The following is a 27,029-nucleotide window of genomic DNA, read 5'->3' on the forward strand; positions in this document are numbered from 1 at the left end:
TATTTCATGTTTTGTTTGTTTGTTTTTTTCTCTTTTTCTGTTTTTTCTTTTTCATTTTGTCTTTTGTAAAATATATTTATGTCAAAATTTAATAAAAATTTTTTAAAAAAAAGAGATGGTAAATACTTTAGTTCTTGAATCCAGGTCACAGGCCCACCCTATTCATACACAAAATATGACCTTAAGCAAGGATTTGTAAGTGAAAAGAACTACGGTACTGGGAAAGGTTTCTCCACGATATCTCCTTCCGTAGAGGAAATATTCTGAGTAATTAGGAGAGCCAAGATGGCTTTGGGGGGGATTGTTCTGTGTGCTAAAATAATGTGTAATTTTCTCAGGGAATAGTTCATATATTTTGTAGGGTGGAGGATTGGTTTTCTGTGGAGTGTGTGTCTGCTATGTGTGTGTACCCTAATATTTTATAATATTTTATATCAGCCCTAAAGAGCAGCTTTTCCAGGGGAAAGCGGTAGGGCAGATGGGGAAGAGCATTCCACAGGCAGAAAGCCACTGCAGAAAAAGTCTTTTCTCATGTTACCGCGCTCCAGACCTCTCACGGAAGGGGCCCCAAGAAGAAAGGCCTCAGATGATGATCACAGGTTTATAAAGAAAAAGAAAGACATAAAGAAAAACGTTAAAAGAAACTTGTACAAAACAGGCAATATTAGCAGCATTACAAGCCATAAAGGCATATCAGAAGCCTCATTTAACCAATGACAGCACCATACAACATTGTATTTGGATAGCATTTGTAATCCGTGTGTGTTGTTAAATAAAGTATGAAAAACCACCAAACTCTTTCCCTGAGAACCTGGAGCTGGTGGGCCATTTTCCTTGATGTGGCTATCAATAAGGCTTAAAAAAACCCCCAAACAGTTCATAATATAATATGCAAGAGCCTCCTTCCACCCTATATGAAGTTCGTATATAGTTTGCAGCCAGCGCAGACACCAGGGCTCTCCTTCGCTCCCTTCTTCGGGTAACACGATGCTGCCTCGCTGAGATGCGCGCCTTCCTCCCGTTGCTAAGCGACCATCTCCTCTTTCTCACCAGAGGACCTGCAGCAGCGACTGCCCTCACCGCGCAGTCGGCAGCGGGGATCCCATTGGCCGCCGGGCACCCGCGTCACGCGCTTCATTCGCCGGTCCGGGCCTCAGCGGCGCGCCCATTGGGCGCCCTCCCTCTGGCCACGCGGCGTCATTTTCTCACACCACTCCTCTCGCCCTCCCCTCGCCTCCTTTCCCCGCCTTGCCTCGCTCATTGGCCAGGAACGGGAAGAGGGGCAGGCTCCGGCGCGCCGGCCTCCTATTGGGCAGGGAGAGCTGCCGGTCACCGGTTTCAAGCGGTAGCTTGGGCGGCGGGGCTGGTTTAAAGGCGCATCTCCAGCCGCGGCTGCGTCCCATTCAGGACGAGGAGCTGAGAGACAGCGCGCGGACCCTGCAGAGAACGAGCCATCGCCGCACACAGGTGGGTGGGATCTTATTTCCGTCCGGTGCATAGGGAGCACCTGCCTGGTTTTTGGTGTTAAATTGAAGCTCTCCCGCCCCGCCTCCTCTAGGACCAGGTGTGCTAACCCAGAAATCGCACCTGTGTCTACTCAGAAGTAAGCCCCGTAGAAGTCACCAGGTAAATTGTGCTTAGGGTTGCAGGCGAAGGCTGGAATCCTGCACGAGCTTAGCTTGGGTGTAAGCCCCATCGCATTCAGAGGATCTTACTTCTGAGTAGACCTGAATAGGATTGCCACCTAAACTAGGTCCTTGATTTTTCCAAAGACCATTAGGTTTTTTTAAGGTGGTCAGATCAAAGTTTTGGGGTACTTGCAATTCTAGAGCTGACTGTTTTCTGTGATGGTGGTGGTGGGGAACGTTTAGCTTTCCAGATATTCATGAACAGCAGGGATAATGGGAGTTGCAGATCAGCAACACCTGGCGGGCCAAAGTTCCCCCACACCTGTTTTCTAGTACTAAATAGGACCCAGGATGCCATCATGCCCAGTGCTTCTGCTAAAGAGAATAATTTTCTACTCAGCAGGCTTGTTTGGGAAGGGAGGCTGGGCAACATGTCTCTGGTGGGACCTCCTTATCATGCCACTGTTCCTCAAGAGAAAGAGCAGTTAAGTTGCCAGGGGTGGTGGTGGTGGTAGAATTGAGCAAGTGGTGATTGCAAGGAGCAGCTACCTCTGATTCCTCACCTGCCCATTCCCTTAAGGAGGCTCTTCTATCAGGTAAGAGACTACTTGCCTGGATTTAACCCAGCAAGGCTGCCCAGAGAGAGGCAGTAAGCAAGAGAGAGCAGCTCTGCCAGTTTGAACGCCTTATCGCCACTTTAGGTGGGGCAGTGGCTGCCCTGCTGGGAGCAGCTGCTTCTGGCTTGCTCACTCACTCTCTCTGGGTGGCCTCTCTCTACTGAACCCTGTCCACCCTGCCTAATGGGAGAGCATAGGTGTGGAAGCCTCTTGCTAGGGTTCTCTGGGGCTGTCCCTCAGATCTCTCTCTCTGTGTTTATGGGGTGGGGCTGAGCCAATTTTTTTTCCACTGCTCCACCCAGAGAGAAAGGGGGTGAGCAAAAGGAAACAGGAGTCTCTCCCTCCCTCACTTGCATCCTTCCTCTGAAGAAGTACAGATATGGCACCTTATGGCACCTAGACAGGGAGGCTGTACTGGCGGAAAAAAACGATTGAATGTATTTATTGTGCTTAACTCTCCCTCTCCCCTACTGTATTGCCCAGAGAGAGGGAGGTAAGGTGGCAGAGGCAGAAGAAGCCACTTTCTGCTCTTCCTCTGGATGCTATGACAAATCCAAGCCCTGATCCAAAGGGAGGGGGCAGGCAGGTACCCCTCAAAATCTGTTGTTCAGTTTGCCCATTTTTGCAGACAAACCAGTGGCAGCTGTTCTCTGGGCAAGAAGATGGGGCATTGGTGTTGCATGTGGCACAGAGCAAAGGAGGAAAGTCTCCCAGGGAGCTCTCTACTGAAAATGGTGGCTGTGGCACTTCAACAGTTTTTGGGGGTGGGGGGTCTGTACTAATGTGAGAGCGAGGCTTGGGCCAGTCCCCCCCCCATACTAGCCCAAAGTGATCCAGTACAACAGCACACACCCAAAGTACAGAAGTCAGTAAGACATGGCAAGTCAAAGAATTGCTTGCTGTTGAACAGTGCAGCCCTATGGAACATATTTACTCAGTTATTATTTTTATTTCCACTAAGTTCAGTGGGGTTTGCCTCTCCAAAAGTGAGTATCTGGGAATGGCAACTGCAGTTGACTTCTGCAAGGAAGCCATAGGAAACCCAAAAAATTGCGAGGAAATTCTTTTCCCGATCATCCAGATAGGCTGTCTTGTTAGATCTGGAGATCTTCTGAGGTTTTTTTTGTTTGTTTGTTTGTTTGCTATTAACTGAATACTAGTTCATCTCACAGCCCTCCACCCACCAATGTCTTTGTTGGGTGGTGGGGAACTTGTGTCTCACTAGAGTTTGTGAGCTCTGGAATAAAAACCAGAACCTCTCAGCTTTTTAAAATCTGTGTTTGGAAGCTTATAATGTCCCACCCAACCATAATTATTTCTACTTTAGGAACCCTGCTTTCTTTCATTACAAGCCAGCTGCAGCCTCTGATCAACCAGAAATTTAAAACCAGAGTAATTTTAATTGTAAAATAGAAATCTGCCCAGCTGACTTGTTAATTGCTGTAGAGTACATCTACCAAGTGAGATTTAGTGATTGGCTTTCATTCTAGGATAGACAGAACAATTCTAAAGCTGATAGATCTTGCTGTCTTAAGAGCTAAATGGTTTCTGTGAACCTAGTGGGTATTTCTTGTGTCTGGTCAGACATATAAGCCTAGAGCAATTAAGGGCTCATCCACACTTAATTTTTGACTCACACTTTCTGGGCACAGGTTTCTGGTTCCCCGGGTTGTGCTAAATCATTTTCTTTTTTGCCTGAAGCTTTCTCCAAGAAAACCCAATCTTTGCCACTGAATTGGAGCAAGATTCCTATTTGCTCTGATTCAGCAGTAAAGTGCAGGTTTCTGTGGGGAAAGGGGGAGGAAAAAAAAACCAACTAACCCACTTGAAACAGACCTGGAAAGCCCAGACCTTTGCATAGAAATGTGGAGCAAAGGTGGATGAGCTCTCTGTTGCTAGAGCTTTGTGGTGACATTGAAATCTACCTTGGCAACCCTACTCTGGGGGTGTAGCCTCGGGACTAGCAGTTCCATAGGGAAGTCCCTGAACTCTAGCAGAGAGAGAAGTGCAGTTTTAGTGGCTGGATCAGGTCCTTCTACAGTACTGGTCATAAACATTGTACTTTCCACAAGTTTTGGACTCCAACTCCAGCTGAGTCATCATGACATCATCATCAGGGATGATGGGAATTGTAGTTCATAGGATCTGGCAGGTGCCACACTGAATGCCTCTCTTCTAGAGCATTAAAAATGGCCATGTGTGCTTTCTTCAGTGTGCATATTGACCAAGGACCGGAACTGGATTAGGCGTTGGCAGGTATGCCTGCTGGTGTTAAATTGCCCACTTCTGTCTGCAGTTATCTTCCCTAGGATTGTTTTGTTTTTTTTAATCCCTGCATATGGTGTGGGGAGGAATTGATCTTGGGGAGAATACTTCTAGCACAGAGTCCTCTTTCAGATATGTCAGGGGTTTTTTGCTTCTAGGCATGTTCCATCTCACAAGTCGCTGCCTGCAAGTCTAAAGTGGAATACAGTAGTCAGACACAGAATACCCCCTCTACTGTTTGTAAGGACTACCGTAAGTATAAGGCTAAAATCCTCTACACACAACTCAAAAAGTAAGTCCCATTGAACTTGCTGGGCTTTAAACTAAAAGAGCTTGCTTAATGATTCCACGGTCTATCTTAACAGATCTTTCCAAGAGCTCTCCATGGAGACTGGTGCGCAAGGATATGCAAATTTGTGAAGTGTTCCTCTTTTGTGTTGGATTGTGACCTCCTGTTTCCACAGAATGCCATAGGGAGGCCAATATGATGCCTGCTGTTAAATTTCTAGGATCACTGCTACGCTGAATTTTAAAATAAGGACAGAGCATTTATCAGGTGTGGCTTGTCTGTTTTTTAAAAAAATTGATTGGCTTCACTTAGTTACAGCAAAGTCTCTGATCACAGTAGAAAGAGTTCTATCGCTACCAATTAAATCAGTGGGACTGCGTAGTTGTGGTTGCGTCATGCACCCTGTTGCTCTTCTTCTTTGGACACTGATCTTTACTAGACAGAGTAGGTGATGTCATTGTCATTTTTTAAATGGATTTTGTGCTCAGTGTACCTCCAGTTTTCAGGAGGTACCTGCCCATTTAATCTTTCTGTACCATGTAGTCTGTTTTTCGACTGATCATCTAGCATGCCTTAGTATTTCATCATGATTTCATTTTATTGTTTTGTTTTGAAAGGCTGAGGCATTCTTGTATCAGCCTCTGAAGTACATTGGGACAGCAAGTGCCTCTTGAGATTTTTCCCCTGAGGGTAGCCTGCCTGTAGGACAAGAAGGAAAATGGATGCTGTGTTGTGCCTAGTAGATTTATTCTGGCATAAACCTGAAACTTCAAGAGGCTTTCTAGCTTTGAGGATGATGCTTTTTTGTGTGTCTTTCCATGTAATTTTTTTCTTGCTAAAATTTGTGTTTTGCTGCAGCTGGCAGCTCAGAAATTGAAAGTTTCTCTTCTGAAAACGCTTATCTTAATGTGTCCTCATTCTCTTCTTCTCCCCCCCCCCCCCCTTTCCCTGAGATGACTAGAGAAATTGGACTGCATACAGTTCTTCCTTGTTTGGCTCAGAAGTATTCTGCTGCTGCCTAAAAACGTGAGCTGCAAGTAAATGAAAATGCCTCTCTGAATTGTTTCAGGTCTGGCAGCAGGGAGGTTTTGTAAGAGCCTCACTTTCATAGGGTTGGATTTCCCTGTGTGGGCTCCTGACGCCTCTAGGTGAAGAAGTGGGGGAAACCAGTAAAAAATAAGCTGCAGGACATGTCCACTCGCCTGAGGCTGCCATTGCTGCTGTAAGCCAGGCTCAAACTATGAGCAATGTAGTCTGACAACATAGCAATGCAGATTGTGGACAGTGACTACCCCAGGCTGGGGTGGAGCTTTCCCGACTCTCATGAAGAAAAGGAAACGATGGCTGCTTAGGCTTTCAGATTCTACATCTGGGGGAGAGAAGGTCTTGCCAGGTTTGCTCGTAGATATATAGTGGACCCTTGTAGTTGTGAGACAGTGACGCCTTGTGGCTGTTTTTAGTGCTAGATTTTGAGATGTACAAAGTCTTTGAACACCAAGTACTTCTGGAGCAGCAGAGCTTACAGTAAGTTAGCAAATGATGACTAATGGCCCTTCACAGTTGTTAATGATTTTTATGGTTATGTGAACAGAAGTGGACTTGTCTGCTCTCTCTTGTCCAGGCCTTTAGCATACTTGAAAGATGCATGTGAGCATTTTCTGGGCACTTGGTAGCTATGTCAACAGCTTGTGCATACTGTTTACCAACTTGTGGCAATCTCAAGTCATGTGCTAGTTTTGCTTTTTTGCGATTATTCTATTTCCATTCCTTTTATTTATTTTAAACATTTCCTTTCTTAACTATGTTCCCTGGTGTAACTGATGCTTGAAGTGGCTCTATAATGCATTCTAAGCATTTATGGGATAAGTAGAAAAGCAAAATGCTGCATTCGACAGTGGAGGGATGGGGCAGGACACTACAGCTTGGGAACAAACTTCTTTAGGCTTTCCCATGTGTCTGATGGGCATATGAATTGGGTATCATTAGAACAAGCCTGTAGAAGAAATTCCTGGCGGATGAGGGGTGGGGAGACAAAAGAAATATTCACAGCCCAAAGCTCAACCTACCTGTTGTGTTGGCTGGAATTGATGGGTTGTAGTCCAAAGCATATATGGAACGCACCAGGCTGGGCAAGGATAAACCTTAGCCACTCGCTAAAAGTTCTTCCATAGTATCTTGGTGAGGATGTCGCTAGGGCACTGCTTCCCATTGCAGTGGATTCACTGCCTGAGCCACACTCAACCTTTTTAATACAAGTTGCTGTGATTGGAAGACAAAGTGAATACAAGGGTGGTGGCCCATAGCCCCAAACCGTTTTGTGGAAAAGACGCGTGCCTGAACATGGTGTTTTAAAATTGCTGTAACATGCCCTGAGACCGTATGATTAAAGGCAATAATAAAATTTATCAATTAAATTATTAACAGGATTACTATGCTTACTGAATCATCAAAAACCTCTAGGCTATTTACATGAAACAGTGCATTAAGCTTCTACAACGATGTTTGGTTCTTGCCAAAGATGGGAAGGGGAAGATGTATAATTCTTTTACACATACATATCCCTTTCCTTAAAACCCCAACCACAGAATATGTACTAGATGTGCTGATTGGCATAGTATAAGTAGATTAAGTCAATTGCTTAATGATTTCCTGGAAAGGAAATTTGCAAAATTCAGGCTGTTGCTCATGTCAGTTTTAATCTTCTAATTGCTCATGGTAATACATTTTTTTAAAGGTGTTCTAAAGTGACCCTTCTACAAGTAGGATCTTTCAGCAAAGCAGCAAGCTTACAAAACAAAGCTCTGCACATAGGTCACCTATTGAAATACATCCCTCTTTACCCAACTATGTAGCCTGAAAGACGCCCCATTGATTTCATAAAGTGACCTCTCAGGAATTATAATTTCAGCCACAGCTCAAGTAATAAACCTTTAGGTCTGTGAAACGGAAATCAGATTTTAAAAGATATTTTAATATTTTTCATATAAATTTACAGGGAGAAACCTGTGCCCCTGCCTCCAGTTGTGGGACTTCCAACTCCCAACACCCATGGTTCATGAATGATGGAAGCCGAAATAGTTCTGTTGCAACCCTCCCTAGGGCCTTTTGATGAAAGGCCAGTAAGACATACAGTATTCTAGATAAATAGTGGAGTCGCGGGTTCCCCATCCCTGCTCTGATGCCATGCTCCTACTTAATACTGAGGTCAAGAAACTTCAGCGGCAGGGGTGTGTTTGTGATACGTCTGAATACGGCAAACATAGAGGTAGGGGGTTGTGTGCCTGCTTGTTTGTTTGAATACACAGTACGAGTTCTAGCTCAGCTCATGGCCAAGTAACTAAAGGCGGCTGTCTTTCACAAGACACCATTTCTTTATGTACAGTACAGTACACGCGGAGGAGGCATTGCCTACATTTTGAGGTGCCGACCCGGGTTTGCCCTGCGTCACGTGTGAAAGGTCCCCGTGCGTGACCTCGGAGACAGGGACTTCCCCTCCCTCCTTCCCACGCGTTCCCTGTGTCCTGGTTTCGTATCGTCCTCGGCGGCAGCCGCCGCTCGCCTGCACACCCGTGCGCCGCTTCTCAGAAGCGAACGCGTAGTAGTAGCCCCAGGAAAAGGCGGAGGCGACTCGGGCTCCTCCGTTGCCTTCGCGCGGCGGAGTGAGGGGGCGCGCGAGCGCAGAACGCCCTCGAGCCAGGGAGGGGCGTGGCTTGCTCTGCCGCGTCAGAATGAAGGGGGAAGTGGGCGCGGCCGAGGGAGGGAGCGGGCGGGCGGGCGGCCGCGCGCCGCGTTTTCAAGGTGACAGCGGCGGGCTGGAGCCAGAGGGCCCGCCATGAGGAGCGCATGCGCGCTGGGCCGACCCGGTGTCGTCCAGAGCCGGTGATGGGGTTTCACTGCGTGTGAGTGAAGCGCGGCTAGGGGGGGGGGAGGGGCGGGGGGAACCGCTCCGGCCTTGACCTCGATGAGGACGCGGAAGCTTCAGCCCCGGTGTTTCCTGAGGGATGTGGCGGTGGTGGTGGGGACTTTCATCTGGGTGGCTTATATATGAGGGAAGGACGTGGGGCCGCTCTGCCTGACAGGGAAACTGAGGCAAAGGCCTCAGTTTCGAATGGAAGCCATTATCTGGCTACTTGAGGCCTAGGGGTGAGGTGGAGTGGGGGTCATAAGGAAAATGGGACCTGCCACCGCCCTTTCAGTTATATATGTGGGTGGGTGGGTGCTCTGAGTGCCTGACAGGGAAACTGAGGCAAAGGGTCCCTTACCACGGAAGTGGAGTTACAGAGCTCTCTTGAGATAATTAGAGGTGGGAAGAGGCTTATTTTCTTCCCAATTCCCCTTTCTCTTCTACTGTACTTTTCCTCACAAGAGCCAAGGGAGCTGCCTTGTCTAGTTGGGCCATTGATCTGTCCAGCTCAGTGTTTTCTTGCACCGACTGGCAACAGCGCTCTAAGGGTTCAGCTGGGTGCAGAGGGTTGGACTAGATGATCCTTGCGGTCCTTTCCAACTCTGCACTGGGGACCTTAAGCATGCTGCCAAGCTATTTGCTCCCCATCCCCCACAAAAAAGCCTCACGGCGTGCTTGTATGTGTGTATGTGTTTACTTGGAAGCAATCCCCACTGTGTTCATGTTTTCTTTGTGCCTGTTTCCTGCCCTTCTCTGGTTTTAGCAGCCAACTGACTCGTAAGACATTTGACCGAAGGAGGTTTCCTTAGCAGTGGAAGAAGGGTTCACTGGTTGTATTTCTGTCATGTATGCACAGGTATCCTTCCAGTAACATAGATAGCCACATTTTTCTTTTTTAAAACATAACATGCGTGGCAAATGACTGCCACACTTCTGTGCTTTCTGTAAGAATTGTGGAGTTGCCAGGGCTTGTTATATCTGGATATGAAACTGGATGATCCAGACAGGCTTCTGGTATTTAGGGCTATGATTGTTGTGCAGAACATTAGTCCCGTTGTGGCTACTTGAATGATCTGCTGCTTGTGTGGGCTTTACATTTTATTCTTATATTTGTTTCGTAACAAAATATTATCTGAAGTGACTTAGGATAGTAGAGATAATTGATATAAACAGTTGTTTTCCAATTAGATTTTCGGTTTATGAAGGGATTTGTTTCATCTTTTGGCAACATAGCTCCAGTGCAGTCGTTTGCCCCCTAAGAGACCCAAACCATTGATAAAGGGAGTCTTGTGTATACATATTGAAGCAGGCAGTGAGTGCAACTCACTGTTTTTCCCCGAAGGATACACCAGTGAAGCAGATTTGCTGTGACACTACCAGGCTGAAACTCAGACACACTTTTTCAGTGACCATATAGCACTGAGGATCATGTAGTGTTAACTTCGGCAGTGTGATATTTGGGAGTTGCCTATTGTCAATCCTTGTTCCTGGAGAGGCTGTCAAACTGTTGTTTTGGGTCCTTAGTCAGCAAAGCATTGTATAAACTTTCTAAGAGTGAGTAGATAAATTGTTTTGTCTGATAGTTGCTATTTTCTCTGGGTTGGAGGTAAGCAGCACAAAAAGAATGGAGAGCTGGTAAGATTAAGGCCATGTCAAACCAAGACAAGCACAAATCAGGTAAATTTAAGTAGGCATCATTCTGCCTTTTGCCCAATGGAGACTTGCTTGGGAGGAGCATACACCTCCCTAGCAAGGGCTGTATTTAAAAGCCATCACCAATCTTCTCAGGGTTTGGTGCCAATGGAGGGCTGTAGCAAAGGGCTGTCTTGGAGTACTGATGGTTGTAGGTGAGCAACTGATTGGATGGCTGAGATGGTTTCTGTGTTGTGTTTTTGTTCTGCAGGATGTTGGGCATTCTCAAATTACTAGTTTTTAGTTAAAGAATGCATGAGTCAGGAAGGGTTTCAATCTTCTTTTCAGATGGAGAGAGAAACCAGGTTTTGCTGCATTATTGGTCCTTTTTATTACTGGTGGGGTGATTTGATGACATTAATTTCAACCATTCTACAATGGTACATTTTCATAATGGATATGAGGAATGGTTTGGCAAACTACTGGCCAAGAAGAAGCTGATACTGCAGGCAAATGTCTGCTGTCTTTAAGGATGTTCAGAGTCATGACTCCATATTACTTTGTTTTCTTCTTAAGTTGTCATTGATTATGAAGGTTGTTTTTTCAACAACTCCGTGTTCCACAACTAGGGCTTGACATAACTCAGCTGGTTAGAGTGTGGTGCTGACGTGTAGGTAGCAGGCCCTGCCCTGCTCTTGTTTCCCAGCAATTAATTTTCAGAGAGATACTTCTACTTAGCTTTGTCAGTTCATCTGTTAAACTCATTTTCTAAAAACTATTGAACACAAAAATTCAAACAGCTAGCCTGAGCTTCATTGTAGCATAAGTGGTCCCCAGCACACTGGACCCAGTGCAATGAAATTTTGTATAAACTATTGGGCTGTGAAAGCAAACAGAAACCTTTATGTGGTATGTTTATCCCCATGATCCATCAGCAAGTAACAAGCTGTTTGGGCCAATAATCATTGATTAGACTGACCTCTATAAAATTTGTGTAATATCTGAATTTAAAATCAAAACCATAGAATTGTAGAATTGGAAGCGATCCTGGGAATCATCTAGTCCAGCCCCTTGCAATGCAGGGATATGCAGGTGGCCTGTATGGGGATCAAACCCACAACCTTGGCATTATCAGCACCATGCTCTAACCATGATTCTTTTTTAGAAAACTCATGGCCACATCTTGTTGCAGCAAATTCTGTAAGTTATGTACTGCGTGGATCAGTTCTTCCTTCTGCCAGTCTTGAATTAACAGTAGGAATTAACAGTTATTAAGTTCCAAATAGTATTAAAAAGTTACTATGACAAAGATGATATTACCCCAATATTCAATATTTTAAAAGACATACTAAAAATCTGAAAACTAGTCAAAACAATAATATAAGACTATCAAATCTGCAAGAATTAATTCAATAACACAGATTTTTCCTTCTGGCCTTCCTATTCCCAAGTCTCCATACTTCATTTGCACAGTGATGAGAGCTGTGTGTGGTGGTCCCATACAACTAAGGAGCACATTTGAATGTTCCAAGCACACGCTACAGATTTCTGCGCCATTGTATGCATGTTGGATGAGGCAGATGGGCACTGGGACAGAGTTAGTGTTCCTCTTGTGGGTTCCAGTCTGCAGAACGATCAATGTCCACAGAAGGGGAGCCCCAGAAGTCATGCAGGGTAAAGAGTTCTACCCATCACTTTCAGCTACCTACCTGCCTCTTCGCTTTATCTTTATTAGGATTTCTATTGCCCTAAGGCAATATGATCTACCCACTTGAAATAAAGTGCTCTTCATTCCAATACTGCATTGGATGATACGCCTTTTGTCTCCTATCCAGTTCTTTGAAGTTTGCATTTCATACAGGATGTTGCATGTTTGTAGATAAAGATCATGTCTGGATTTGCCATTCAAAATAATTACGCAAGACTACTGGTACATGCTGCTTTACTCCTTCAGAATCTCTTTGGTGTCCAGTAAAAAGAGCTGCACATGCTGAATGTCCCCAATTCACCCCCAGTCTGTTAATGAATGACTTTCTTCAGTGGTTGGACTGGGGGTGGGGGTAGGGAAACCCTGTATGAGACTTTGGAAAGCCTCTGTCAGTTGGAGTGGTCCAGGGATAGGGAAGCTCTGGTCCACTAACTGAAGTTGGATTACAACTCCCATGGAAGGTCATGGGTTCCCTATCCCTGGAGTATACTTATCTAGGTAAATGGAACAGTGGTCTCACTCAGTTTAGGGCAACTTCATATGGAATATTCTTGGCATTTTTCCTCTGCCTCCAAGCTTCGCAGTTGGGAAAGAACGAAATACATGCTCATGCAGATACCATATGATTTTCAGTTGCTGTTCAAATCTGAAAGGCTGCTCCACAGTTCATTACAAAGGGATGGGTTTATATTACTTTTAGGGAGCAGCTGCAAGCCTTTATTCCCCTCCCCTTTCTGCAACAGTCAGATTGTTGTTTTTTCTTCATTTGGGGGGTTAACTGCCAGTAGATGGTATAATGAGGTTAACCAAGATTCTATTCTATGTAACACAGAGACAAGAGGACCCTGGTGGTGCAGTGTTTTTTAAAACACTGACTAGAAAGGCATGGCCTCTTTGCTGCAGGTTGGAATGTCTGTGGTTATGGGGCTGTACACAGTGTTGTTCCTCACTAGAAGACTACTTACTTGTCCAAATTGGTTTGGGAGTGTCTGACGTAAGAGATCTTCTCAATCTGAATAGTACAGTTGCAAGTACAGACTTGTAGTGTGAGCTAATAATGGCCTATATATCAGCTGGACAGCAGAGGTTGGAATAAAATAGCTCTGCTCCAGTTCTACATACGTGGCAATTTGTTAAAATGTGCTTGGGATAGCAGCTGTAGCCCCTGGTCTCTTTAAAATCAGTGATTAGTGTGGGCAGAATTACAGCTGTGCAGACTGTGAGATTCCTCTCCTGCTCCCAAGTAGCTTTTCTTACTTTGAACACTCTGCCAGGTGTTTTTCCTGCTTTGAGGGGTTGGACTAGATGACCTTTGGATTCACTTCTAATTCTGTTATTCTATGTACCTGCTTTTATGATCATTGCCCTATTAGTTGTTGGACTGCTTGTGAGTCAAAATATTTTATCAAAACTTTTAATCTCCAGCCCTTGTGCTTTCAGTAAGCCTCAATGAATGCATTGGTACTTGAATCTAAGTAAGCGTGCACAGGATCAAGCTTTGCTCACTCTATTCAAATAAGCACTATTAACTTCTCTTCTTTCAGCTGCACCACCATGCCTGGATCTCTTCCTGTGAATGCTGAAGCCTGCTGGCCAAAAGATGTGGGAATAGTTGCTTTGGAGATCTACTTCCCTTCCCAATATGTTGACCAGGCAGAGTTAGAGAAGTTTGATGGCGTGGATGCAGGGAAATACACCATTGGTTTGGGTCAGTCCAAGATGGGCTTCTGCTCGGATAGGGAGGATATCAATTCACTTTGCCTCACTGCAGTCCAGAAGCTTATGGAAAGGAACAGTCTCTCCTACAACTGCATTGGGAGACTTGAAGTTGGAACGGAGACGATCATTGACAAGTCCAAATCGGTAAAGACTGTCCTGATGCAGCTTTTTGAAGAATCTGGCAACACAGACGTGGAAGGCATTGACACAACCAATGCATGCTATGGTGGCACTGCTGCACTCTTCAATGCTATCAACTGGGTTGAATCCAGTTCCTGGGATGGTAAGTTTGACATCTCAAGCAAGCAGTATTTTTTAGAATTTGCCAAAAAAAGAAAAGGAAAGAAAGAAAGACAAGGCATACAGAGATATGGAATTTAAATGTTATTAAATGTAATCCTGTAAATAATAGTCACTTCAGGACTATAAAGTCCTAGCAGTCATGTTCTTGTGATTTCAGGAGGGCTTGATAAAAGCTAATTCCTAGTCTACTATGCTCATTCATGCTTAGTGCATATTACAAGAGGAAACTATATTAATGTTCAGAAGTAAAAAAAAAAAAAAAGGCAGAGGGCAGTGATCCTTTGCAAATACCAAGCAGGGCAGTAAGATTTAGCAGGAATACAATTGGCCTGTGAAAATGAGCCCATATCCCACTAAACCTGTTAATAGTTTCTTGTACTGAGCCAGCACTTCACTCATCTGTACTGATCATACTATTGGTTGCAATGCAAACTAGCTGGTGGAATCAGGTTGGATAACATACTTTGAATCAGTGACTGTAGCATTCAATGCTTATGCTTATTTGAACCTGTCCCCCCCTCTTTCCAAACTTTCTGGTGACTCCTAAGCTGCCCATCTGCAATTGCCCTCAATTTTGTTCCTTGCTCAAAAATGATCTGCTTAACAGGATGTTTGTATGACAATTAGAATTGTGTGAGAAGAACTTTGTACACATTAAGTATTGTGCATGTTAATTGGTGGCTGTGGGAGTTTAAGATTGACTTCTTGTAATCTTTTCCCCAGTGACCACGCAGTCCAATTCTCTGCATATTTACTTTGAATTCTGTAGGGCTTACCGTTAAGGGATTTGCTTCCATGTGTATATAGCATTGTAGTCAATGTAGTCAGCAGTTGTCTCAGCTAAAAATGACTTTTCTGCAGCTTTTTTACAGCATTTGTTTGTGTTTTTCAGGGCGTTATGCACTTGTTGTTGCTGGAGACATAGCAGTGTATGCCACTGGAAATGCTAGGCCAACTGGAGGAGCCGGTGCTGTTGCTATGCTTGTGGGACCAAATGCACCTCTTATTTTTGAGAGAGGTTAGTTTTCTCTGACAGGCTAAATATTATTCATAGAGAAGATTCCAGCAGTATTTTAGTTCAAATGAATAGCTTGTGCAAGCATTCTTCACTTGTGAAATGCCACAAGAGCAAGCTAGTGCTAGATTGCCTTTTCCTAGATTGCAAACTATGCTGGTTTGCCCTTATGAGGGAAATTAAGCAATTTTCCAGTTCACAGAATGAAAGCCATAAACCTGCATGTGTTCACTCCTCTGCAGCTCATATGAGTAGACTGCTTATGTGAGCAGTAATCTCTGCAAGTGAGCTGCCTGGAACATCAGCCTGTTAAAATATTAACAAATAGCTATCTGTACTGCTCGGCATTTAGTATTCTAGCATTCTTTTTCCTGATCACATTGGGAAGTGGTGTAACTTTTCTGTTCACCACCACCTCCCACACCCACCAGATTAATCTTTGGTTGTACAATGTATCTTATTTTTATTATTATTATGATTTATTGAATTTATATACTGCTCTATGCCCGGAGGTCTCAGGGTGGTTCACAGAATAAAATAATAATTAAAAAAACCCCCAATATACCCCCCCCAAAAAAACACATTTTAAAAGGGCATAGGATATCAGTCATGTTTTGAGGTAAGAAGAGTACCTTATTAATGGACTTCACTGTGGCATTTCTTTCAAGTCTGGCTTCTTTTCCCTAGGATTGCGAGGGACCCACATGCAGCATGCCTATGATTTCTATAAGCCTGATATGGTATCTGAGTATCCTGTGGTTGATGGGAAACTGTCCATACAATGCTACCTCAGTGCATTAGATCGCTGCTACACTGTCTATCGCAAGAAAATCCATGCTCAGTGGCAGAAAGGTATGTCTTGCTAGAATGTACCATTGCAGAATCAAGGTGTTTCTTTTTTTCCCATCTTCTCGGATCCTGTCCTCTTCCACAGAATTTGGAAAACTGTCACAGACTTAAAACCATTCTGCCAGTTATGGCAAACAACTGCACAGAATTCTGCTGCTGGTTCAGGAGAGCAGAGTATCTTGTGTTTGAATGCCTACCACAAGCACACTTTAGACTGTTCACACAGCTGCCCCTGCAGTGTGGGGTTACTGCTGAACATGCCCTATATTAGATTTCATTTTGAAAAGTATTTTTACCCTGTTCTTCAGCTGCAAAAGGCTTCCGGGGTGGCCTGTGGTGATCGGTAATAAGAAGGTCCCTGCTCTAGGCTTACAATCTAAAATAGAGAAGACAAAAAGAAAAGAGATTGGCTTTAAGGAGGAGGAAAAAAGGAAACCTAGGCAGGCATTCATTGCTATAATATTTCTAGCAGGGAAGCTCCTTGTTTGGTTGAGCCACAGTGGTCTCTTGCCCTTTGTCATGATATTCTTAAGGTAGTCAAGCAGCCTTTTCTGGCTGGGGTGGATTTTTAAAGGAATTGACAATGAGTGGTGAGAATGGGATAGATGAGTAGTGCAGTAGTGGAGCAATAGATAAGAAACAGCTAGGTTGATTAGGAGGAAATCTTTTTGTTTCAAGAGGGGGGTATGGGCAGGAAGATCTAGGCTCGGGCTATCCATGGTTACTAGCCACACCGACTTCCGTTCTGCCTTTACTGTTGGAGGCACCATGCTGCTTAGTGGTAGTTGCTGGGACTCACAAATGGGGACAGTACTTGGGTTGTGCTTGCAAGCTTCCCACAGGCATCTAGTGGGCCTCTGTGAGAGCACAGGATGCTAGGCTTGGTGGGTTGTAGTCTGATACACCAGGGCTCTTCTGAGGCCAGGTTGACAGACACAAGAGTTGGTTGCAAGCATATCCAACAGCATGGGAGTAGGAGGTAGACAAGGATGCCATAAGTAAATGAGTTGTGTCACACAGTAGAAATGCAAAGGTGATTAAGATGTGAGAAGTTGTTGGAGCAGAGGATTAAAATGTACTTAATCTCCAATACCAGAATGGGAAACCTGTGACCTTTCAGTAATTGTTCAACTGCAACTCACATCAGCCCCACCCAGCATAGCCACTGGTCAGGAATGATGGAACGTGTAGTCCAAGTTTTGGAGAGCCATAAATTCCCCATCCCTGCTCTAAGCAAAGATCTGAGCCGATCCCAATTTTAGTTGGGATTTTAAATAAAAGGTAGTATAAAACGAATTTCATATTGCAGAAGTAAGAATACACAAATGTTAAAACTTGTAGCCTGATCTTTTGCTTGTTTACTTGGAAATAAGCTTTGCTGCGTTCAGTAGTTCTTTCTCCCAAGTAAGTGTACATAGGACTTAGGCAGAATAGCATCCATGTCCTGTTTCTTTTTTTATTTCAGAGGGAGTTGACAAAGACTTCACCCTGAATGACTTTGGTTTCATGATCTTTCACTCTCCATACTGCAAACTTGTACAGAAATCTGTTGCTCGTCTGTTGCTGAATGACTTTCTGAATGATCAGACACCCACAAAAGAAAATGGCATCTATAGTGGCCTGGAAGCTTTTAGGTAAATAAGAAAATTCTTCAGTACAAGAGACATTACGAAGCATCCATAAACTTGTATCTGGAAGTAGTTCTATAGCTGACATTGATCTATTTTATGTATGATTTTTTTTATACAGCTCTTAAAATTTAAGGGAGTGGATCTGGAATGCCCTTTCATAGCTGCCTGAAACTTTGTCTTGATAAGGTTCATCTTAAGCAAAGACTTCTTGGAAAAAAATAGGTGGAAAAGAATGTATCACTAGGTTGATTTTTTAACAATAGTCAACAAACTGGGAGCAGTTAGCTTGATTTTAATATGTGAAGATAGCCTGGGGAACCCAAAGAGGATAAGGTTATTCTGCAGTGTAGCTTAATCCTAATCATCATTACTTGGAAGTAAGTCCATGTGTGGAATTTACTTTTTAGTAAGTGACTCTCTTTTGCTATCTTATTCTGTTGCAGCAAACGCACCAACAAGGCTAACACATTTCTTGGCCTTGTTTGGATGATAAGCTGTATAATAAGCTGATAGGCGAATGAGGCTTTCATTTACACACACAACTATTTCTCTCTCCCCTTCTCCATATGACTGAATGCATTGTGGAAAGTCTGCAAAATCAGTGTTTCCATTTTGGACCAAACATGGGGAATTCCTGGATACTGGCTTCAAGACAAGCTAGCATTTTAAAAACCTGGTTTAAAGTTTAAGATCCCAGCTTCTTCTCAAAGGATATTGAAGAGCTAGAAAAGGTGTTAGAAAGGGTCACCCAAACTGAACAAGGGACTGAAACATTTCTTCTATGAAGAAAAGATGCAACCTTTAAAGCTTCTTAGTTTAGGGAAAAGGTCAGTAAGGGTGGGGCAAACATGAAAGAGGTGTGTAGAGTTATGTATGGTATGGAGAAAGCAAATACTGCTTTCATAACACACAATGATCCTGAAGTTTGTAAGATACAAGGCAAGCAGAAGGAAGAACTCTTCACGTAGCACATAGTTAAATTATAGAAGATTTAGTGATGGCTCCCAACTTGGAAGTCTTTAAAGGGGGTTAGACAAACTGATGATAGGACAAGGCTGTCAGTGGCTATGTTACCTTCAGGATCTGAAGCAATATGCCTCTGAACACCAGTTGCTGGGGATTGTGAACAGAAGAGGGCTATTGCACTCATGCCCTGTTTTGTAGGCTTCCCAAAGGCATCTGGCAGGCCATTTGAGAACAGAATACGGGATCAGATGGGCCATCAGCCTGATCCAGTAGGTGTCTCTTAATGTTCAAAGGTTGTAACCAAAGTTTCTGGTTTAGAAAAAAAAATGGAAACAATGGTTTTATAGACTTTTACATTGCATTGAGGCACATTGAGAACAGAAGGAGAGAAGCAGCTTCTTCACTATTGCCTGAACACGGCCAATGTGAAAGTTAGTATTGGAACTAAATATTGCAGTGTGTGACTTCAAGTTAAAATTGTGCATGTTCTTCAGTATAATAAATTGGCTATATCAAATTGAAATAGGCATGACTGAAGGAAAAATGATCTCTTGGGTAGCACAATCTGGGTGCCTTAAAAAAAAAAACCAACCTGGGCTAACTTTAGAAATCAAATAGAGCAGATGAGGCATGTTTATAGGTTTCATAGCCTTCTGCTCTAGTAGTCTTTCAAGTTATTAGTTTTTCTTCTAAATGCTCCCCTTGCTATCTTCAGAGATGTAAAACTAGAAGACACCTACTTTGACCGTGATGTGGAAAAAGCTTTTATGAAGGCCAGTGCTGAGATTTTCAATCAGAAAACCAAAGCTTCCTTGCTTGTATCCAATCAGAATGGAAATATGTACACGCCTTCTGTCTATGGCTGTCTTGCTTCTATCCTAGCACAGTAAGTATGAAGGAAGGATCTGAAGCTGGGTTTGAGGTGTTTGTATAATTATCTGACTGACGTTGGGTATCAGATTCCTAAAGGACAGGCTTGCTTTAGGCAATGGCTCAGCCCCACATTCTTCTTGTGAATTAGTAAAAAGCAGAGTGCCTTTGAGCATGCACAGGGTGCCTTCCTTTCTTCACTGAGTGACCAACTTTAACACCACACTTCAGAAGGAAATAATTCCCAGATATGAGTGCAACTACCAAGCAGTGGTGAACCTTGCTGCTTCTTGCCTTTTGAAACTAATTAAACACTATCTAAAGGTGATGTACAAAGTTGTTGAAAAGTCTGTGACAATTGTAACCGTATATTTGAGCTGAATGACAAAATTTAAAGCACGAAGGTGACTTAATTGTAGATTAAAACTTCTCCAACAATATAGGTGGCAACTACCTATATTGGGCAGACAGCAGTAGGAACTGTGGCTACTAAGCTGCTCCATGAACAATCTTAAGTTCGCAGAATATCTGTGTGCTTTTGATAATACACACTCCACGCTGCTGTTGCTGCTTCAAACAAACCAAGACTAGCACACCTGTTTTATCAACATCTGTGTATCTTTGTAGCCAGATTCTGCATTTCCTTAGTATTCACATGTACCAGAAGTTATTTGGCATAACTCACTTGTGCAAGTCCAGACTGGGCAGCTGAAGAAAGAGGGAAGAGTCTGAACACTGGCAATCTTTGACTTGAGGCAGAACCAATAGCCTTCAGCTAAACTCCTACATGTTTGAAGATAATTACATGGCCAGTGGTTTTGCTTTAGCAGAAAGAGAGGAAATGATTTGAAGGCAGTACAGGATGGAGACAGCTTATTAGTATTTGTGTATTAATCTTCTCTAATGTGCTTTTCACTAACACCTTGTTCTCTGGCGTGCAGGTATTCTCCTCAGCAACTGGCAGGACAGAGGATTGGAGTCTTCTCTTATGGCTCTGGGTTTGCTGCTACCCTCTACTCCATCAAAGTTAGCCAAGATGCAACCCCTGGTGAGTAAAATCACTAAGGTTTCCTATACACAACCACTTCTAAAGTTAGTGTGTCACTGATAGTATCCAGCCAGTATTTTAATTCTTGTAGGGAGTGCATACAATCAACATGCTGAAGAACCCATTAGCAGTAATTTATGACAAGAATGGCTTGTTGTGCACAATTAAGAGTGTGCAACAAAAAGCACTGAGTCTATATAGCTTTGGGTTATAGCACATTGGGGATGATTTATATGCTCAGTGATGATTGCAGAAATACTGTTATAAGGGAATGCTATAATACATATTTTATACTTCTTGAATAATCTCTGGTATTAATCTACATAGATAGATGATCCAGTTTAGGAAATGCTAGCTTTAACATTTTTTTTTGTACGATTTTGTGTTTTTATTCTTATAAACCACTTCTGGATACAGCAGTATATAATTTTTTTTTTAAATAAATAAATAAATAAATATCAATTTCTGGGCAATTTTTAAGAATAGAGGAAGTTGCCTCTAAAACCTAAATAGCTGGGTTAAGAAAGGTGCCTTGCTGTGTAACATCTTGCATAAATTTGAATGCATTGCTTATGGTAATACAGTCATACCTCTTGTTATGTTCAGTTCAGGTTACGTCTTTTCAGGTTGCGTCCCGCGGCGACCCGGAAGTAACGGAATGGGTTACTTCCGGGTTTTGCTGCTTGCGCATGTGCAGACACTCAGAATGATGTTACATGCATGCACAGAAGCAGCGAATCGCGACCCGCAGATGCGGGTTGTGTTCTGCTCATGATGCGAACGGGGCTCCGGAACGGATCCCGATTGCAACCAGAGGTACCACTGTAATGGTGAATCTAATTGCAGTGTTAAAGTGTAGCATTGTTTAGTGTGATGTTGGCAGGCTGGTTTTGGGCAGGCTGTAGCTTGTGAGCCATTTTGGCAGGAACCGAACTCCTGCTTCTGAACAGAGTCTAGCCCAGGGTTGTGGAACCTGTAGCCTGTTCCAGCAGGCTCTTCTTAAGTTCTTAGCCCTCCACAGGTTATTGGGTGCCAGTGGTTAAGGATTTGATGCCCAGGTGTTGCTGGGCTACAACAGATCTGGCCTCATCTCTGGCCTCTTATGAGGTTTTGAGAACTTAGGAAAGGGTGTGCTATGTCTTGATATAACAATCAATGAACTTTTACTACGGTACTACTACAGCTAGCTATATTACAAGAGGATTATGTTGGAAAAATAGCCCCCGCTTTTTCACAGTATAGTTAAGAAATCAAGATGCTGCAGTTTCTGACTTGTATTCTTCATTGTCAGATCATGGAATTGTCGAGTTGGAAGGGACTAATAATTCTTTTTAGAAAACGTAAGTTACTGCTTTCTACTGCAGGCTCTTCTCTGGATAAAATAACAGCAAGCCTCTCTGATCTGAAGGCAAGGCTCGATTCAAGGAAATGCATCTCGCCAGAGGTGTTTGCAGAAAACATGATGCTTAGACAAGATACTCATCACTTAGGTAAGTGATGGTGGGATTAAGTTCAGCAAATCTCTGCCATAAATTCAGTGATGGCCTCTATTAGGCAACTGTTGATGATAAAGCACACCCCAAAAGCTTATTTCCTTTTTTAAAATGATGAGGTTGGCTTCCAAGCCTTCTGGTTGTTGTAAGAGATGTTAACCAACTTGATGGTTACAGCTTTGACTTGAAATATTTGGGTAATTTTGTCCATATTGAACTGGCAAAAGGCTTTTCTTTTCATGCCAAACACGGGCTTAAAAATTAACCATGAATTAAAACTGCAATCAAGAGGACAGCAGGACCTGGTTCTCAACTTCTCAGGTCTTCAGATTAACAACTTCATGGTGGATCTGAAAATCTAAGTGTGCTGTAAGCGCTGAAGTAGTTGACAAAAGTGTCTTGTGTGCCCCATTTCCACAGTTCCACCAGAGTGTGATAATGGAGGGGTGGAGGCATTTCATATTCTTCTTTGGGAGCGTTGCAAGCCTCCTGTGCATCTTCTTACAGAAGGCGCTTGTCTTCCCAATACCCTTGAAGCATCTGAACATGAAGCACAGCTTCAGTTCTCTGCACTTCCATGTGACGTAGCACTAATCCCTTCATGGTGTTTGTCTCTCACACAAGATAAGTGAAATCAGAACTTTTCCAGCATGACTTCTGCGTTCTGTCTTTTTATAGCCAACTATATTCCACAATGCTCAGTGGATGATCTGTATGAGGGAACATGGTATTTGGTGCGAGTGGATGAAAAACACAGAAGAACCTATGCTCGTCGCCCCGTGCTGGGTGATGGGCCCTTGGAAGCAGGAGTGGAAGTTGTTCATATGGGCCTTGCTCATGAGGTAAGTGTAAAAAGTCTCTTTAATTCATCCTTTTAACATCCAAGGGCTAGTGCACTCCTAATGGTGTTGATCCCTTATTTGTGGGTTAAAGACATCAGGAGCAGACCGCAGAATTGAACACTACCCCCACCCCAATCTGCCTTTAATGTGATTCATAGATATCTTGGTACTGATATGAACAGTTGTTTAGGCTTACCAGTTTCCTTGCTTGAGCGGAATAATAGTACCCCAGCCACTGTGGGCAGCTTCCAACAGATATAAAAGTATCATAAAACATCAAGCATTAAAAACTTGCCCATGCAGGGCTGCCTTCAGAGGTCTTCTAAAAGTTGTATAGTTATATATCACATTGACATCTGATGGGAAGGCGTTCCACCACTACCTGGAATGCCCTCTGCCTGTTTCCCTGCCTGCCCTCTTCAGTTTCTGGTTAAGCAGGGAAACCAGTAACCCTTAACTATTGTTTGAAGTTGGTGCTGGCATACCTATGGACTGAAGCTAAGGTGCACATGGGCCTGGGAAGGAGGAGGGGAACATGCTTTCCAGGAGGGAATGTTCAAAGATGTGGTCTGCTTCCAATCTCTTTAAAAATGATTCCCTGCTCCATTATGGGTGGAGCAGCCACAGCAAAGGGTGGCTCTTTGCTAACCTTTCCTTTTTTTATTTCTTTTTGTTACCCAAACTAAATTACAGACTATTAAGCACATGTAGCGGATGTGTAACTGCTCTTCCAGTAAGTTACAATCTTCAGTAATTTATAAACCCTGTCAGATCACACATCCCCTCCCTTTCCCTGCTCTTACGTTATATGGTTCTTCTCCCACTTACCTCCGCAGTCTGTCAGTCTCTTTCTTTCTCTCTTGTGCAGTCTGCCCAACTTCCATTGTCGGGCATACAAAATATTTTGCTGTCATTGATAAAATAACAGGTAATTTCCCTTACACTAACATATTTTATCAGTTCCAGCAAGATATTTTTTTAATCCTTTCTTAAGCCTGTAATATGAAATTTCACAAGTAACCTCAGCAGTCCTTTTCCCAATATCTAGAAACTTTAGGGAAGCCACACCAAAAATGCAAAAAGAAAAATACTTGGCACTAAGCAAGACACAATTCCTCTGCTTATACTATTTACTTTGTAAATTCTGCCTTAGTTTTTGTAGCCTCATATTCCATCTCTCTTCGTAGATTGGGTTTTCATTACATTTAGACATGGATAATGGCAGAATTCTACCCTGTTCTAAAACATGCCCAACTATTTCATGATACTGATGTTGAAAGTTACCAAAATCATTGCAATTGATGGATACACTATAAATCTGGGATATGATATTCTTTGGATTTTCTTCTGTCAGTGATTCCTCCATTTCAGATACTTGTCCATTTTATTGTAATCAACCCCATTACAGAATACCAAATTTGATAATATTGACACAAATCTTCAACCCAGCGTTCTCCAGCTCATGCCTTCCAGGTGTTTGGAACTACAATTTCCAATAGCCCTGACAGGTTGGAGAAGGCTGCTGTGTAACCTGACATTCTTTGAACAACTTCTAAGACGGGAATGCTGCTGCTGTTCTCAAATTGGATCTAGAAATCTAAATATAACCTATGTTGTGTCCAACTCTGAAAACTTCTTATTGTGCAGGATAGATTCCAATGGAGAATTGTCTGGACAAAGTATTTGGAACTAAGTTACTGTTGCCTAATACCTGGGCTTTCTCAATGAGTCTTGAAACAAAATCAAAGTAAGATAATTGGCAGCTGTGCTTTTTAATAATGTGTTCTAATCTGTGGCTTTTCTCCCCCTCCCCACCCCTTGCAGCATATCCCTAGCCCTGCCAAGAAAGTACCAAGAATTCCTGCAAAAACAGACTCAGAAGCCGTTGCTGTTTCCCTTTCCAATGGGGAACATTAAGAGACCTCTGTGAGGTGGGAGTTGGAAAAGTTGGGGAGGGCTGGGGATGTACACGGGAGTAACTGTTAATACCCATGTTTTGCTGTACAGTACTGCTTAGTTGGGAGCATGAAAAACTGTTAATCTTGAGGCTCTGTCTTTTGATGCAGTTTGTTGATACGTAGTTAAATAACACTAAAAAAAGTTTGCTAGCTTCTTGGAACAGAAATGACCAAGGGCTCTTTCTAAGAAACAACTGTTTTAAAACAACAGCAAATGGTTCAAGAATAGGTACTTAAATTTACAGAGGGGTAGCCATGTTAGTTTGTTGCAGCAAAAAAGACAGCAGAGCCTTTTGGCATCTTAAGTTTAGGTCTACAGTTGCTTATTCTGTAAAAATATATAGCTTAATCTTTAAGGTGCCACAAGTTTAAGCTTGGGAAGACTTCAGTTGTGCTTGCCCTACTCTATTTTAATGAATTAATATCCAGAGTGGAGGTGACTTTTTAAAGCCATTATGGAGAAAAATTAATGTGACCTAAAGCTATTTGTGAGTCATTTTATCTTAAATGTTAGGGTCCTATGTGCCTTAACAGTATAAGCACCCAGTCTTTTAAATACAAGCACCCAGTCTTTTAAATACAAGCCTTGTTCCATCCCCTCAAAACATGCTATGCATTTGAAAGGGGATAATTGGCTTGTTTTTCAAGGTGCTATTAATTGGTTCAAACCCATCTTGAAAGTTGGAGGTCTGTGACATGGTTTCCATTTGTATGCTTATAATATTAAAAGCTCCTCTCACCTCCCAGAAATCATATTGCAAAGCTAAGAAGTGCATGCATTTGGGGAGAGAACACTCTCTTGCCCCAAAGTGCTCTTGGTGGCTACTTAGAAATAGTTGGAAAGTTAATTCCTTTTGAACCTGTTGTATGTAATCTTTTATAAAGGTTGCTTAAGAGCAGGCTTTGCCATACTCTGCTTCTACAAAAATGCAAAAGCTCAGCCCAAGAGCCGTGATTTGATCCTGAACTTTTTGCTCCTCACGATTGTTTTAGCTGTGTGGTGTGGGGTTCTGCAAGCTGTAGCTCTGAGGTCATGTATAAATAGCTTCATATCTCAAACATATTTAAAACTCCATTTCACTTCTGCAAGGAGTACTCAAGGCTGCAATCCTCAAAGCACTTACTTTAGAATAGGCATGAACAACTTGTGACCCATTGAGTTGAACACTGCTCACCAGCTATGTGTGATGGCTTGTCGGGTGCTTGCTAAAACTGACCTGTGTTGGCTGCCTGCCAGAGACTTGGAAAAAAAATGTATGTGTTGAGAACCTGGCTGGGCATATACAGGGCTTTGTGAGGGGTGCCTTTGGCCTGCAAGTTGTTCTGCTCTAGAACGGTCCTGTTTATTATCATACACTTGCTGAAGTGTAAGTGCTTTGGCCATTGCAAGTATATTGGGTGGGCCTGGATGAACTGGAAGCAAAGGGAAAGACAGCTCCTGGCTTGTAAAATACATTGTGTTTACACTAAACTTACACAATTTGTCCTGTTTTTATTTTGCTTTGAAATACTTAACTAATGCATACTGTGCTAAGTTACAAGATGCGGTGTTTGGGGGCTCTGTAGTTTGTTTGTTTTTTGAAGCAAATTACTTAGGTTTGATACAGCTTGTTGGGGGAAAACGGTTTGATTTACACCACTTTTTTGTCCATTTGTGCCAAGTGCTGTGGCTATATAAAACAAAGGAGAGGATCCCAAGCTTGGTTTTGTTCACAGGCTGGTGATATATCAAGTCCATTGCAGGCAATGGACAGGCTAAAAACAGCAGCACCAAATCTAAGGTTTATAAACCTCAAAAGCAATGAAACAGATGCTTGCAAAATAAACACTGAGCTATCTGAACTGCCCATGTTGGTGTAGTTATGCTTTGTATCCAAACCAAGGAGGATGAATTGTGGCTGCCTAGAGGGCAGATCTGATCAAGCAGATGAGTTGTCAGTGGCCTCCACGTTCAAGACTTACCCTGCTGGAATTAGAAGGGAACAGGGTGAACCTCAATATCTCCTGCACTGCAGGGGGGGAGGGTTGGACTTAGATGACCCTTGCAGTCCCTTCGCTGAACCTTAAAAAAGCAAAATCACAGATCACAATGTTACAGGCATGGGAGGAGGAGAAAAACAGTGGGTAAAATATTTATGGGTGCTATTCATTAGGTGCCTGCAGATGTATATTTTCAGGACCTGCCTTCTTCCTCTGGCAGAAAATTCCTTTAACTGTTTTTAATGCTGAAATTTAAATAGTTGTAACTTATCCTGGGACCTACTAGTGAAGGGCAGGTAATAAATTTAATAG

The 27,029-nt window shown here is 43.1% G+C and overlaps 1 protein-coding gene and 1 long non-coding RNA gene across 5 annotated transcripts; both read left to right on the plus strand.

Annotated features, from left to right (window-relative positions):
• Positions 1 to 1,334: 1,334 nt before the first annotated feature.
• HMGCS1 (3-hydroxy-3-methylglutaryl-CoA synthase 1) lies at positions 1,335 to 26,584 on the plus strand. 4 transcript variants are annotated; one of them, XM_079994917.1, is made up of 11 exons: positions 1,345 to 1,467; positions 4,669 to 4,802; positions 13,588 to 14,045; positions 14,958 to 15,083; positions 15,768 to 15,932; positions 17,395 to 17,563; positions 19,242 to 19,412; positions 20,338 to 20,444; positions 21,809 to 21,934; positions 22,616 to 22,779; positions 24,604 to 26,584. In XM_079994917.1, exons 3-11 carry the CDS (start codon positions 13,598 to 13,600, stop codon positions 24,694 to 24,696), a joined length of 1,569 nt encoding a protein of 522 aa, XP_079851043.1. In that variant the 5' UTR covers positions 1,345 to 1,467; positions 4,669 to 4,802; positions 13,588 to 13,597; the 3' UTR covers positions 24,697 to 26,584. The 4 variants fall into 4 exon arrangements, with proteins under 4 accessions (XP_079851044.1, XP_079851043.1, XP_079851042.1 ...); XM_079994918.1 differs by lacking the exon at positions 4,669 to 4,802 and having other exon boundaries at positions 1,335 to 1,467; XM_079994916.1 differs by lacking the exons at positions 1,345 to 1,467; positions 4,669 to 4,802 and adding an exon at positions 8,576 to 8,698.
• On the plus strand, positions 23,519 to 24,541 carry LOC307226416. Its single transcript, XR_013843393.1, has 2 exons — positions 23,519 to 24,254; positions 24,288 to 24,541. It is a non-coding gene; the product is annotated as an uncharacterized lncRNA (long non-coding RNA).
• Positions 26,585 to 27,029: the final 445 nt, after the last annotated feature.

Source organism: Podarcis cretensis, assembly GCF_951804945.1.
Source record: "Podarcis cretensis genome assembly, chromosome: 11".
NCBI classification, from domain to species: domain Eukaryota; kingdom Metazoa; phylum Chordata; class Lepidosauria; order Squamata; family Lacertidae; genus Podarcis; species Podarcis cretensis.

Bases quoted from the DNA above. Each gene is read 5' to 3' on its own strand.
- HMGCS1 (XM_079994916.1), top strand. From the start codon at position 8,643: ATGCGCGCTGGGCCGACCCGGTGTCGTCCAGAGCCGGTGATGGGGTTT. The intron at 14,046-14,957 runs GTAAGTTTGACA...TGTGTTTTTCAG, and splicing joins TGAATCCAGTTCCTGGGATG to GGCGTTATGCACTTGTTGTT. The intron at 22,780-24,603 runs GTAAGTGTAAAA...CACCCCTTGCAG, and splicing joins ATATGGGCCTTGCTCATGAG to CATATCCCTAGCCCTGCCAA.